The sequence below is a fragment of the Hyperoodon ampullatus genome, assembly GCF_949752795.1.
Source record: "Hyperoodon ampullatus genome assembly, chromosome: 17".
In the NCBI taxonomy this organism is placed as follows: domain Eukaryota; kingdom Metazoa; phylum Chordata; class Mammalia; order Artiodactyla; family Ziphiidae; genus Hyperoodon; species Hyperoodon ampullatus.
Window position 1 is genome coordinate 16,841,010 of NC_136930.1, and position 13,356 is coordinate 16,854,365.

The 13,356-nt window shown below is 46.3% G+C and overlaps 2 protein-coding genes across 2 annotated transcripts in view; both read right to left on the minus strand.

Moving 5' to 3' along the window:
• Positions 1-3,290, minus strand: part of LOC307065675 (uncharacterized protein C8orf89) — a 74,711-nt gene extending 71,421 nt beyond the window's left edge. Inside the window, 1 exon segment of the mRNA XM_079722574.1 lies at positions 3,203-3,290. The gene's annotated coding sequence lies outside the window, so the exon portion shown is untranslated.
• Positions 3,291-9,058: 5,768 nt separating this feature from the next.
• Positions 9,059-12,230, minus strand: RPL7 (ribosomal protein L7). The gene is given in 8 exon segments (XM_079722607.1): positions 9,059-9,127; positions 9,425-9,634; positions 9,963-10,072; positions 10,165-10,302; positions 10,829-10,995; positions 11,276-11,384; positions 12,170-12,200; positions 12,203-12,230. Coding segments are annotated over 7 exon segments (777 nt in total). The 5' UTR covers positions 12,216-12,230; the 3' UTR covers positions 9,059-9,127; position 9,425.
• Positions 12,231-13,356: the final 1,126 nt, after the last annotated feature.

Consider the following 13,356-nt stretch of genomic DNA (forward strand, 5'->3'; position numbering starts at 1 on the left):
ATGAGCAAGGGTTGTTCAAGCCAAGTCCCACGGGTTTTGATAAACAGAAATGGACTGTGGCTGAGTAGACTGGATGCCCAAAATTCTTGTTCCTCCGGAGAATACAGTTGTTCCTAGAAAGTGGTTACCTCCTTGTGGTTGGAATGGGAGTGAATGCAACGTGTGACACTTTGTGCAAGAAACTTCAGAAGCAGGTCTGCTTTTTTTTTTCTTTTTTTGAGGTCACGCAGCTTGTGGGATTTTAGTTCCCCGACCAGGGACTGAACCCAGGCCCTACGACAGTGAGAGTCAGGATGCTAACCACTGGACCGGCAGGGAATTCCCCCAGGCCTGCTTTCTCCATACTTCCTCCTTCCCAGCCTGCTGGCCGCAGTTAGCCCATAGTGAAGCTAATGAATGGCAGAGCCTGGGTCCTACTACCAATGGGAAGAAAGCTGCCTGCTGACCAGGAACACCTGCCTTGGAACTGTTATGTGAGCAAGAACTAAAGTTCTGTATCCTAAATCACTAAAACGTTGGGGACTGTTTGTCGTTATAGCTATCAATACCCTAATACATGCAATTTTTTATTCCCAAGGGTGAATATATTAGCTCACTTACTCAAATACATTCGCTAAGCATATACTATCTGCAAGTCTATGTGCCATGTGCATGACAAATACAAAGGCAAACTAGAGATTCTGCCTTCACAGATTTTCCAGTCCAAAAGGAAAAACCATAGCCACTCCTACAACTATAGTATAAGGCAAAGTGTCACATTACAGCCTTAGGGGAGCTAAATGGACAGATATACAGCATCTCACATCTGAGGAGTTCAAAGGAGAGAGATATAACTTTCACAAGGGGGTTCAAAAAAGACTTGGAAGAAACTAGAAAATGACATTTAGATAGAAATGTGGGTAGAGGCCCTGCTGGAGAAGGTAAAGATGTGAAAGTTGCCTTGGAGAGCGGAGGAGGGGTTCAGCACTGAGGCAGGATCGCAGACGCATTTGAACGCCGGCCAAAGTGGCTTGTACTTTCTTTTTTAGCAATGAGAAGGCGTGAGGGTTTTCGAACAGAGGTGTGGCATATTCACAGTCATGCTTTAGGAAGATTAAGATGGCAGAGACTGGAGCCAGGTTAAGAGGCTACATATAATAGTTCAGAGTGCTTAAGTTAGAGTAGTAGAGAGAATTTGACAACACTGACAATTGACTGAATATTGGAGGTTCAGGAAAGGAAAAAAAGAGTCACAGATGACTGAGGCTGTGAACTAGGGTGACCAAAAGAATTATGGAAGCATGAATTAAATTCAGAGAAAGTGCGAGTCTGGGGGTGGAGGGCAACAAGCAGCTCAGTTTTAGATAAGATTAGTCTAGGACATTCAGGTGGAGATATATAACCTGGATCTAAGCTATAGGGATATTGAAGACTATAGGTTTGGTTGGGAGATGAAGCTTTTAAGAGTTATCGATTTACTGGTGAGAATTAAGGCCAGAGATTGGATAAAGTTGGCAAAGGAGATTTTCCAGGGAGAAGAAAACCAGATTCCTTTAAAATATATGCAAGCCAGGAAGATAAAGAAAAGGCAGAAAAGTGACTGGAAAGGCAAATGATCCAGAGGAACCAGAATTGTAGGAAGAACCGGACCATGTCCAATTCTACAGGAGTTAGTAGAGAAAGGAACTACATATTAATAATACTGTAACAGCAAACGCACGATCTCTTTTAATCCTCAAACAACCCAATGAAACACAATGCCCAGTCAATTACTCACCAGGAATTCAGATCCGACAAAGAACATAAGCATTGCAATTAAATGAACCAGGATTCTAATCGTGGCTCTGCACTTCAATAGCTGCATAACCATGGGGTCATGAAGAAAATAATAGTGCCTCTGACTCTCACAGGGTTAGTGAGTATTAAATTTTAAAATGCATGCAGGATTTTGTGGCTTTGAAAATTACCACAAAAATTAAAAATGCTACTTTTGAAGTTAAAAAAATAAAATAAAAAAATAAAATGCATGCAGGGGCTTCCCTGGTGGTGCAATGGTTAAGAATCCGCCTGCCAATGCAGGGAACACAGGTTCGAGCCCTGGTCCAGGAAGATCCCACATGCCGCGGAGCAACTAAGCCCGTGTGCCACAACTACTGAGCCTGCGCTATAGAGCCCGCGAGCCACAACTACCGAGCCCACGAGCCACAACTACTGAAGCCCACGCGCCTAGAGCCTGTGCTCCACAACAAGAGAAGCCACCATCATGAGAAACCCGCACACCACAAGGAAGAGTAGCCCCCGCTCGCGTCAACTAGAGAAAGCCTGTGCGCAGCAACAAAGACACAACACAGCCAAAAATAAATAAATAAATTTATAAAAGAAAAATAAAAGTAAAATGCATGCAAAACGTTCAGCACAGTGCTGGGCATGTAATAAACACTCAATTAATGGGAGATATTGATTTGTTTTTTAGACGATAATAAACAGATTTTTTTCACCACAGCCTGTTGATGGACATGTTAATCAGTAAAGACTTTTTGGAAGGCAAGATCCCACCAAAATTTTTTAACGTACATACATCTGACCCAGCAATTCTGCTTCAAGGAATTCACTTTATAGAACTGTTCCCATGTGTAAGAATGTTCATTGTTGCATTGTTTGTAATAAGGAAAAATTGGAACCGATCTTCAGGAGAAATGGTTACATAAATTATGATACATCTATACCATATAATCATACATCTATGTGACACACCTATGAAATATTCAATGAAGACCTAAGTAAACTGCTGTGAAAGGTATTCTCCACATCTTAAGTGAAAAAAGCAATTACTCAAAAGAATCCATATATTCCACTGATGACCAAAAACAAATGAAAAGAGAATAAATACTAAATTAACTGTAAGAAGTGTTAGAAAGTAAAGAAAGGACCAGAAACTAAAGAGGGCTTTCACCTCTTAAGTCTATATACTCCTGCACCCGAGCCGCTCGCAGCCTCCGTTAGGTCCTCAGCCCCGGCCTCCCCGCCAGCCCTCCTCCAAGAGCATCACGAGGATCCTTGGGGCAACCCGTGTGCGTCACTAGAATAGATGCCCTTCTTGGGAGGGGGCCGAGCCAACTGACCTCAGGGACCCACCTCCCTTTCAGACCTGACCCGGCCACCCCCGTCCCCTCCACCGCCGGCACGCCCCTGGCCAGGGTTCCCCGGGACCGGTCGCACTCACTGTCCCCGCAGCTCCGCCGTGGAGGGGAGGGGCTTCTTCTCCAGCCTGGCCCGCGGCGGCGGCGCCCAGGTCTGGGGCGGGGGCACCGGGCAGCGCGGGAGCCAGTGGCGGCCCGGAGCTGAGCCGAACCCCCGGCCCAGACCTGCAGAGCCGCTGGGCTGATTGCGGCGGCGGGGCTGGGCGGGCGCCCGCGCGCTCGCTTGGGCGTCGCTTGGGCGCCGCTCTCGGGACGATCATGCTCGGCGGCCAGCAGCCCGACAACGCTCGTGAGCGCGGCCCCCGCCCCGCCCCGCCCCGCCCGGCGACAGGCTGCTGCGGCCGCCACCCCGCCCGCCCGATGCGCGCCCGTTGCTAGGCGCCCGGAGCTTCCGGGACGCCTTCCGAGCGGTTCACCGGGCGCCGTCCCGCAGGACTCTGGGCGTCAAGTCAGGTTGCCGCGCCAGGATGGTGCCTGGGCGGCGGGGAGACCGCTAGGACTCACTGAACTACTGTAGGGGGCCGCCGCAGTCGGAGTCACGGCTGCAGGGAGTGGGCTGGCAGGAGGCTGCGGAAACGAGCCTCAGTCGTGACACCAGGTCAGTGCGGCACGAAAGTGGCGCCACCCACTGTAGACAGGGTGGGTAGTGGGCAGTTGGACAAGGTTGGTGAGGTTCGGTTCTCTGGGTTGCATTTTTAAGATTCAAACTAACCAGGCTCTCCAGAGTACTGATGAGAGTGGACCAGCAGGACCTGACTAGAGCAAGCTTTGGCAAGTGCCGTAGCCTTCCCGAGTTCCCTCATCGTGCGCTCCCGGATTCCGCGTTCTACGCCTCCATTGTCGAGGTTCTTCGGTGAAAGGCTCAGCGCACGTATCCTCCCTAGCTGGGAAGCCTAGCGGCCTGACTCAGACAGTAGTGGCTTAGCCTATGTATACTCTTGCCAAGTTGTTCCAAACCCTGTCTTCATGTCTTGACCCCTCCGCTAGGGCTGCAAACTTAGCCCTGGTAAGATGGTTTCGGATCCCACAGAACTCCTGAAACTGCCCTCAGCACACCACTTTTGTTTTCATTAAGTTTTATACTAACCTTTCCTAGCTCCTCTGGTTAAGAAAACCAACTCAAATTAGACCTGGAACCTAACCACTTAGTTGTGTGACCCTGGAAGTCGGGAAAGTTAGCCCCTCGTCTAAAAAATGGGGACAGTGGTATACTTCCCTAATAGAATAGGCTGCACATTAAAAATCACATGGAGTGGTTGGGGGTCCGCATGCCGATGCAGGGAACACGGGTTCGTGCCCCGGTCCAGGAAAATCCCACATGCCGCGGAGCGGCTGGGCCTGTGAGCCATGGCCGCTGGGCCTGCGCGTCTGGAGCCTGTGCTCCGCAACGGGAGAGGCCACAGCAGTGAGAGGCCCTCGTACCGCAAAAAAAAAAAAAAAAAAAAAAAAAACATGGAGACTTTAAAGGGAAAATGCCTGGGCCCATCCCCAAACCAATTAAGAATTCAGTTCTGGAGTTGCACTCACAGTGGAGACCCACCCAACCAGGATAAGGTGGATTAAGTGTACACTAGCCCTCAATATATGATCAAATGTTTATTATTAAATCAGTCTGTTTTGAGTTTGCTATCCCCTCCTCTTGGCTATCACACCCCTCACTGGCACTCTTACCCAACTCTCTGCCTTGGCTCATGCTGTTCTACCACCAGGTGCCCAAATTCGACCTCCTCTGTGAAACTTGCTAACCCTCACAGCAGGAACCATCTCATATATTCCTCTAACATATTTTCACATACTATTACCCCTACCCGATAAACCTCATTTTCCCAAGTCCTCCTGAGTAAAAAAATATCTATCTAATCTCCATAAGCTTCCACTCCTCCTCTCACCATTCCCCACCCAAACACCCAAGGACTAAAATGTGCTAACACTGGAGATGCAAAATTTTAAATGGCTATTGTCCATAAAAGGCTTGATTCACTCAATCAAAAAAGCAAAGGACCTGCAATGCACTAGGCATTGTTCTAACTGCTGGAATAGAGAAGGCTAAGACTCAAACCTGATACATATTCAAATCTTGAGTGGCTGGGAAAAGTAATAGATAACAAATGGAAAAATTATTTCTGATAGTAAAAGATGCTATAAAAAAACAAAAACAAAAAACAAGGTTACATGAAGAGATGTCAGAGATCTTTATCCAGAATGAAAAAGCCAAGTACACAGACCTCCTCAGGGCTGAGTGTTCCAGACACAAGATTTCAAGTGCCAAGACTATACATCAGAAGCTTGACATTTTTGAGGAAGAAGAAAAAATATAGCTGGGAGCCACAAATTAAAGATCAAAGAATGGCCCTCTCAAATTATCTCCCTGACCTAATTTCTAGAACCTGTGAATATGCTACCTTATGTAGACTTTGCAGATGTACTTATATTCAGTATTAAGGAATGTGAGATGGAGAATTATCCTGGATTATCTGGGTGGCCCAACATAATCACAAAGTCCATAAAAGAGGGAGGCAGGAGGATCAGCGCCAGAGATGATGGAAGGATGGAAACAGAGATTATACTTTGAAGATGGAGAAGGGGCCACAAGCCAAGAATTGTAAGCAGCTTCTAGAAACTGGAAACGGCAAGGAAACGGATTCTCCCCTAGAGGCTTCGGAAGGCAGGAAGGCCTGCTGACACCTTGATTTAGCACAGTGAAACTCATTTTGAACTTCTGACCTTCAAAGCTGTTAAGACAATAAACTTGTGTTTTAAGTCACTTAAGTTTGTGGTAATTTGTGAGAGCAGTGATAGAAAACAAATACTTAGTGCCTACTATATGTTATGTCAGGTACTGGGTGGGATGAAAAAAAGCCCACCTTAAAAAGTTAACTGCTGGGGCTTCCCTGGTGGCGTGGTGGTTGAGGTCCGCCTGCCGATACAGGGGACATGGGTTCGTGCCCCGGTCCGGGAAGATTCCACGTGCCGCGGAGCGGCTGGGCCCGTGAGCCATGGCCGCTGAGCCTGCGCGTCTGGAGCCTGTGCTCCGCAACGGGAGAGGCCACAACAGTGAGAGGCCTGCGTACCGCGAAAGAAAAAAAAAAAAAAGAGTAAAAAAAAAAAAGTTAACTGCTGAAGAGAAGGGAGCACTTGAATGAGAGGCACGTGTGTATTTTGGCTAGTTTGATACCAAATCTGTAAAGGAAAACAGCGGGAACAGAAAGTTGTCTATCTTCCCCTGCAGATGGTCCCCAATGACACTTCAAGAATCTGTCACATCCTAGACATCCTTGTGTAGCACTTATGATATTTGTGTTGTCTATCTTGCCCATTAACACAAGAAAGCAGAGGCTACTTTCCTTTGTACACCCCTGCTAAGTGCTCAAGTTACACAGCAGACAGCATTTACTTAGCACTTTGGGCCAGGCACTGCCCTAAGCATTTTCCATGACCTGACATATTTAATCTTCACTAAAACCTTATGAAATTAGGTACTATTATTTCCCCCATTTTGCTGGTAAGGAACCAGAGGTGAAGTAATTTACTGGCTCAAACTATTAAGTGGAAGCTGGATATGAATTCATGCAGTTTGGCTCCAGAGCCAGCATTCTTAATCCAGTTTACTACAAAGGAACCTTCAAAGATAAGGAAGACCAGGAAGCACCAGGAACAGACAACTAAACTAGGGTAGCTAGGGGAAGACCTAATAAAGCTGGAACTCTGAAGGGTACAAAAAGGCAATGTACTTATGCAATGTACTTTGCATAAGTAGAACCTGGGTGGCCCAGACTTTCATCAGAGGTTGGTTAGCCTTCTAGTGCATGTGAATGACCTCTTATAGAAAGTGACACCACTTTCAGGGGAGTTTTTTAAGTAAAATAAGATACTGAGGTGCATTTCAACAGGTTCTAATAGTGCACAAAATATTCTCATGCTCAGTTTTAATCCTTACAATCCTGTGAAGGCAAATGATTATCCCAATTTACTCCCTAGCAATCTGACAGCTGTAACTGTCACCTGACAGCATGCTTTTTTTGTTTATTCCCATTGCTTTAGTTCTCTACCGTATGCCCAGATGTCCTCCCCACCTCCAAACTCTCTCATACATTTCCCTATCCTCTGGTCCTCTAGCCGCATTCGGAACCTATGTGGACAGTGAATTCCCAGGACTGAAAACAAACGTGTCTGCAGAGGACAGGCACAGCCCGGACACTGTTTCTTTCCCCTCCATGTACCTACAGATCTTCCTATCCCCCTCACCAGCTTCACCGGTCTTTGCTATTTTGGGTAACGACGTGTCAACGTCCATGGACTGCAAAAACTGTGCCACTCAGTGTTGAGAGCGGGGGGACGGGCTGCTTAGGGGCAGGACGGTGTAATGGACTCCCTGCTTTCCACTCAGCTTTGCTGGGAACCGAAAACTGCACTTAAAAGGTTAATGTTTTTGAAAAAGACATTATTAAATACCACCATCCCATATATAGAATGCCATTTCTATTACTATTCCAAATCCTACATGCCTAGGTAGTTAGCAATATGCCACCTGAACAACTTTATTACAGTAATTAGATGTTTTCTTCTGAGCCACTCCTACCGTTCAGAATACTGGATGTGCAAAGACTCGTGGGCTATACTGTGTAGTTACCTACCAAAGCAGTAAAACAGAACAGGTCATTTCAAAACTTCAAGACTTTTAGGCTCCACCAAGAGATGAATGTATGATTTTGTTACACATTGATCCAACTGTTTACCAAGATATTAAATTTCTTGCAAAACGCTATAGACATGTATACACGTAACATTGGTTTTATAAACCAATAACCTTGATTTCCCTCCAGGATTCACTGACCTTAAACTCACTAATCCAAATAGCTTCCAACACCCAAGAATTTAAATGTATTTGTCTAGCAACTTTCAAGTGCTAAAAAGTGATGATTCTGGTGCAACAAAATCAAAAGAATAGGGCATCTATTTCATATGGCATCATACCCTTGGCACAATCAGTGAGAATCATAAACCTTTTTACTTTTATTATATATACTTCCCATTACACTACACTTAAAACTTTCAGGTTTGCTAGCCTAGGTGAGATGATACATAAAAACATACAGGGGGGGCTTCCCTGGTGGCGCAGTGGTTGAGTCTGCCTGCCAATACAGGGGACGTGGGTTCGTGCCCCGGTCCGGGAAGATCCCACATGCTGCAGAGCGGCTGGGCCCGTGAGCCATGGCCGCTGAGTCTGCGCGTCCGGAGCTTGTGCTCTGCAACGGAGAGGCCACAGCATGGACAGACCCGCGTACCGCAAAAAAAATATGTATATATAGTTAATGTTATTTATAAAAGCCTTTCTATTTCAAGTTTTTGCTCACTGGTATTCTCATGAGTTCTTTAGGTGCTCCAAATAAATTGCATCCATGGGCACATCTCATTTCTTCCTTCTTGATACGAAATGTGTATGATATACACAATATGTAGTGGAATTATTAGGAACTCACGTAAGTATGGGTAGAAGATGCAAAGCAAAAACATAAAAGTGAAATGCAAAAAGAAAATGACACATTTACTCACTACCTTATAGGCAAGCCACAGCCTGAGAAAATGGAATTTCAGAAACGGATTTTTATTTGTAAACTGAACCTTTACTCATGCACAAAGGCCTGTGAAATGGGCTTTCTTAGAATAGACCCATTTTGGCCAACTCAAAAGTGAAAAATCAGGACTTTGTACAGGAAAATCTTCAATAAACCCCAGGAATGTTTTTCACAAGATACAAACTGGACCCTAAGTTTTACACGCAACAGGCTGCTGATTTGACTTAATTGTGTCATACCAAGATTTGCCACATAGTTAGGGGACGGCAGAGGAAAGATATGAAAAAGTCACCAAGACAACAATACATTTCAATTTGAAAGCAGTCACTGTTTATTAACTGACCAGATTACAAAAATAATCATGGTAGATACCTGAAAGGAAGGGAAAAAAACCCATTAAACACCTTAATAACTAAGAATTAACATAAACCAGGAAGTTATAAGAAATACCAATTCAGCCATTATTAAGTAGGAAGGAAAAAAAAAAGGCTTTTTCTTCTCTCCATAAATGTCCTCAAAAGGAGAAACCAAACCAACTACGATCATATATGATGGCTGATTTCCGCCCCCCACTAAATACTGCTTAGAACTCAAACCAAACCCTTACCAGCATTTAAGTCATTTTTCCTCCACTATTAAGTAAACTTCTTTCAGGATGTAGTTGCTCACCTTAGTTCATCCTTCTTATAAGTCTGTTGATCTGGTCTTCCCTGTTGCCAGCATCTCCACCTTCTACAAAATGGGTGGTCTTTTTCTTCATTCCGCCTCGTGGAGAAGACAATTTGAAGGGCCACAGGAAGTTGTTTGCTTCTTTGAAACGTTTTCCAACAGTATAGATCTCATGAATCAGATCCTCCATGCAGATAATACCGTATTTGCCTGAACATGTTCAAGATGATTTAAGGTTACTGAAACTGTTTATTTTGACACTATTAAATTTTTAAGGCATTAAGATAGGCTGTGACATAAAGAATTAGAAGTAAATGAAGAGTAAAGTAACGAAGAAGGAAATACATGACTTTATTTACAAAGATACAGCTCAAGCCAACGAAATCATACCTTCCATTTTTCATAAATATTGTAGGAAATAACGGAAGATTCATAATAGTGAGAAAAGTCAGGCCACAAGATGCCAATATCATTTTGTCTGATACAATAACTTTTATAATTAATAGTAATAATTTTTCCCCAAAGAGGCAGAACCTACCAAGAGATCGAGCAATCAACACGTTATCTGTCAGGGCAATTCGCTTCTTGTTGATTTTGCCATAACCACGCTTGTAGATCAATTCATTTACTGACTTCAGGTTTGGGTACCTAAATATGAAAATACAGATATAAATGACCAAGTAAGACTATCACTGTCAAAACACCTGCCAGTTTACCAAACAGAAATCAAAGACACCTACCCCCATGCAATGTATGGTTCCACAATTCTCAGCATGTTAATTGAAGCCTTGTTGAGCTTCACAAAGGTGCCATTGAAAATCTGACGGAGGCGAAGAAGCTGCAACACCTTTCGAACCTTTGGGCTCACACCATTGATACTGCAATGAAAAAACACACAAAATTCATTTAGCTTTTATCAGAATTTTTACTAGTAAAAGACGAGAAACTAACTATTACAATTTTGGGTAGCACGTGTCACACCTAAATAAGAATCCTCTCACGTTACAAAGACCACTTTTCCCTTTAGTTAGTTGTATTCTGTTACCTCTGCCAACTTGCCCCCCCTGCAAGTAAACTGTCTCTTGACACATACCTTTCACACTTAAAACCTTCCCTAACGCTCGCATTACTTCTAGTTTTGCATACATCTTTGTCATAGCACTTATGAGGCTCCAATTTAACTGCTTTTGACGTTAATCTCCAGGACACTGAACTCCGGTGCTCAATTCGAGAATGGATAGATACTCTGGGCACAGGGCTTACAATCACTACAATACTCTCCTCACCACCCAAATATTTTCATTCCAATGTTTTACAACCAAGGTCCCCACAAGTCCTGTGAAATTTTGCTGGGATTGTGTAGCTTTCCCTTTAAAACCAGAATGCAGTAAAAACTGAACTTACCCTCTGATCCTGATGACAAATGCCAGTTTGGGTTCTGCGGGTACGTAGAAGTTGCCAGCTTTTCTTGCCATCCTAGCCATTCGAATTTCCGTTCTGTACATCTGCCGGTATTCCTTGTGATAGTGCTTAGCTTTTTCATAGATAAGCTTCCTCCTTGCCTTTCGAAGCTGAAAACCAACATCAGTTATTCATCTGCTTTTTAGCTCCCAAACACAACTAGCAATATCAGAGTTCTTTCCAAGAAAACCCTTCCCTCGACGCTTTCTCACCACAATATGCGTTAACACTGCAAGAGGGAGATAACTAAGTTCACTTGGAAAGGTCGTTCTAAGTTAACCACACTCACTGGTTCAGCAGCTGAAGTAAACGAGCCTTGTTAAAAACACTCACCTCATTTTCAATCACAGGGCCTTTTCTTAACTTGGTGCCTCAAAAAAGTTTACTTACCATCTTCTGGGCAAATTTCTTTCTCAGGCGCTTGATCTTAAGCTCTGCGAAATTCTTTCGCTTTTTCTTAAGGGTTTCTGGCACAGCAGGAACCTTCTTTTTCTTCTCCCTAACGTAAGCAGAGAGAGCGTTAGTTCAGAAAGCTCACAGCATTGCAGCACTCCCATTCTGTAGAGTACTCTCAACACTACTACGGCCACTGACTTCAAACGTACTTTTAACTGCTGTAGCGTGCTATGGTGTAAGATGCAGATTTTGGGAAATTCCTACGCCAGCAATCTTTACCTTTAACACGGACCACTTTCTTTAAACGAGTCACAAAAATAACAAAGTCACATTTAATCTACCATCACTCCCGGGGTCCCACGACAACAAAAATGCCGAGAGCAAACCGTGCAGAGTAAAAGGCTGCCGCAAAACACTGATCCCTAGACTATTAGTGAATGCGAGTCTAAGAGGACTTAAGAGTCTCAAGGAGGAAAAAAAAAAAAAAGCCCCAAACAAACCCCCACCGACAACCCTGGTTCAAGCCTCAAGCTCCATATGCTGTAAGCAGAGACCTGACGGCAGGGACGCTTCGGACAAATGCCAGCTAAGGAAAAAGAACCCCATTCAGAGATTCTGAGCCTCCTTCAAAAGACGAGGGACTGGACAACCTGTCGGTTCCGCACATATTCAGCTCTCACACCTCGTTCCCGGTAACTCCAAAACCTCTGCCCCAAGGCCTCCTGAAGCCCATTTTAGCCTAAGACCAGCAGGAGTGTCACACAGCTTCACAAACACACAGGTAAGTCGACAAAGAGCCACGTTACAAACAGAACGAGAGAGAGTGAGACAGAAGCCTCTGGTTTCGGGGATGGAGGAGGATACTCGAGAGGACGAGGGGAAACTTACTTAGCAGCCTCCATGGTTCCAGCCGGGAAAGAGGAAGTTTGCGCATGCGCGCTGTCCACTTAAAGACGGCGAGCGTGAAGCCCCACGGCTCATAGGTGTCCCAGGATAAGCCAGAAAAGAACTCAGAACTGAGAACTCGTATTGCAGACGCAGAATTAAGAACTGCCTGATTCAGCCTCTTACGATCAAGTTTCAAGTAAAATCTGTATGGGAAAATTAATGCATTGGCTAGACTCTTTAATCAATATGATGAAAGCAAAGAGTGCCGATACCTTGACTACTCGGGGTCCTAATCCCTGGGCTGCGTTGACAGGATACGGCTCGAATTCTACCCAGTAATATATGCAAATGACGCGCGGCCGGGGCGCGAACTACAAATCCCGGCATGCATCACTTTCACGGCCCGCCTGGCGGGAGGGCAACGTTTGACCGGGTCGGTAGGGAACCACGGCGGTGGTGATTCCAGCCGGGGAAGTTGAGAGCCTTTGGACCTACGTTCCAAAGGGCTAGGTACGATTCGAAGTTGCTGCCGGCTTTTGACCGCCTTCTCGGCTCTTTGCCAACCCCAGTAGCAGACCGGCACGCCCGTTGCCGCGCTGCCGAGGTCCTTCTCTTCGTTCCTCCAGCCTGCAGGGCTGTCTTCCGCAGCGCCTGATCGCAGGCGGGGCCACCCAGAGCCCCCCTGGTTAACGAAAGTGACGAGACGGGGACAAGCGAGGAGCGGACGGCCAAAGGAAGATGGCCGGGGCACTGCCGACCGTCCGGCCTGGCAGGCGGAGGCCGGGACACCCCACGGCAGGGGGCGTGAACCGCGAAGGGAGGTGCGAGGAGGGCTGGAGGCTGCGGCCGCGGCCACGGCCATGTGAGAGGGGCTGCCCCGCCGCGGTTCGGCGGACGGCGAGCGGGCGGCGAGCGGGCGGGGGGCTGGGCCGGGGGCGGGGTGCGCCCGGGGGCGGGGAGGGCCGAGCCGAGGGAGGGCCGATGCCGCCGCCGGCTCTTCCCGGTCGCGGGTTATATAGCGCGGAGTGTGGAGCCCTCTCAGAGGCGGCCGGGAGCGCTCCGACTTGCAAGCGGTGCTGCGCTTCGGAGCCCGGTGCCCGAGTGACAGCCGCGGGGAGTGCAGGGCAGGGGGACACGAGACCGCGGAGGCAGCTGCAAGACGTTGCGGAGCGCTCTCCTGCACCGAG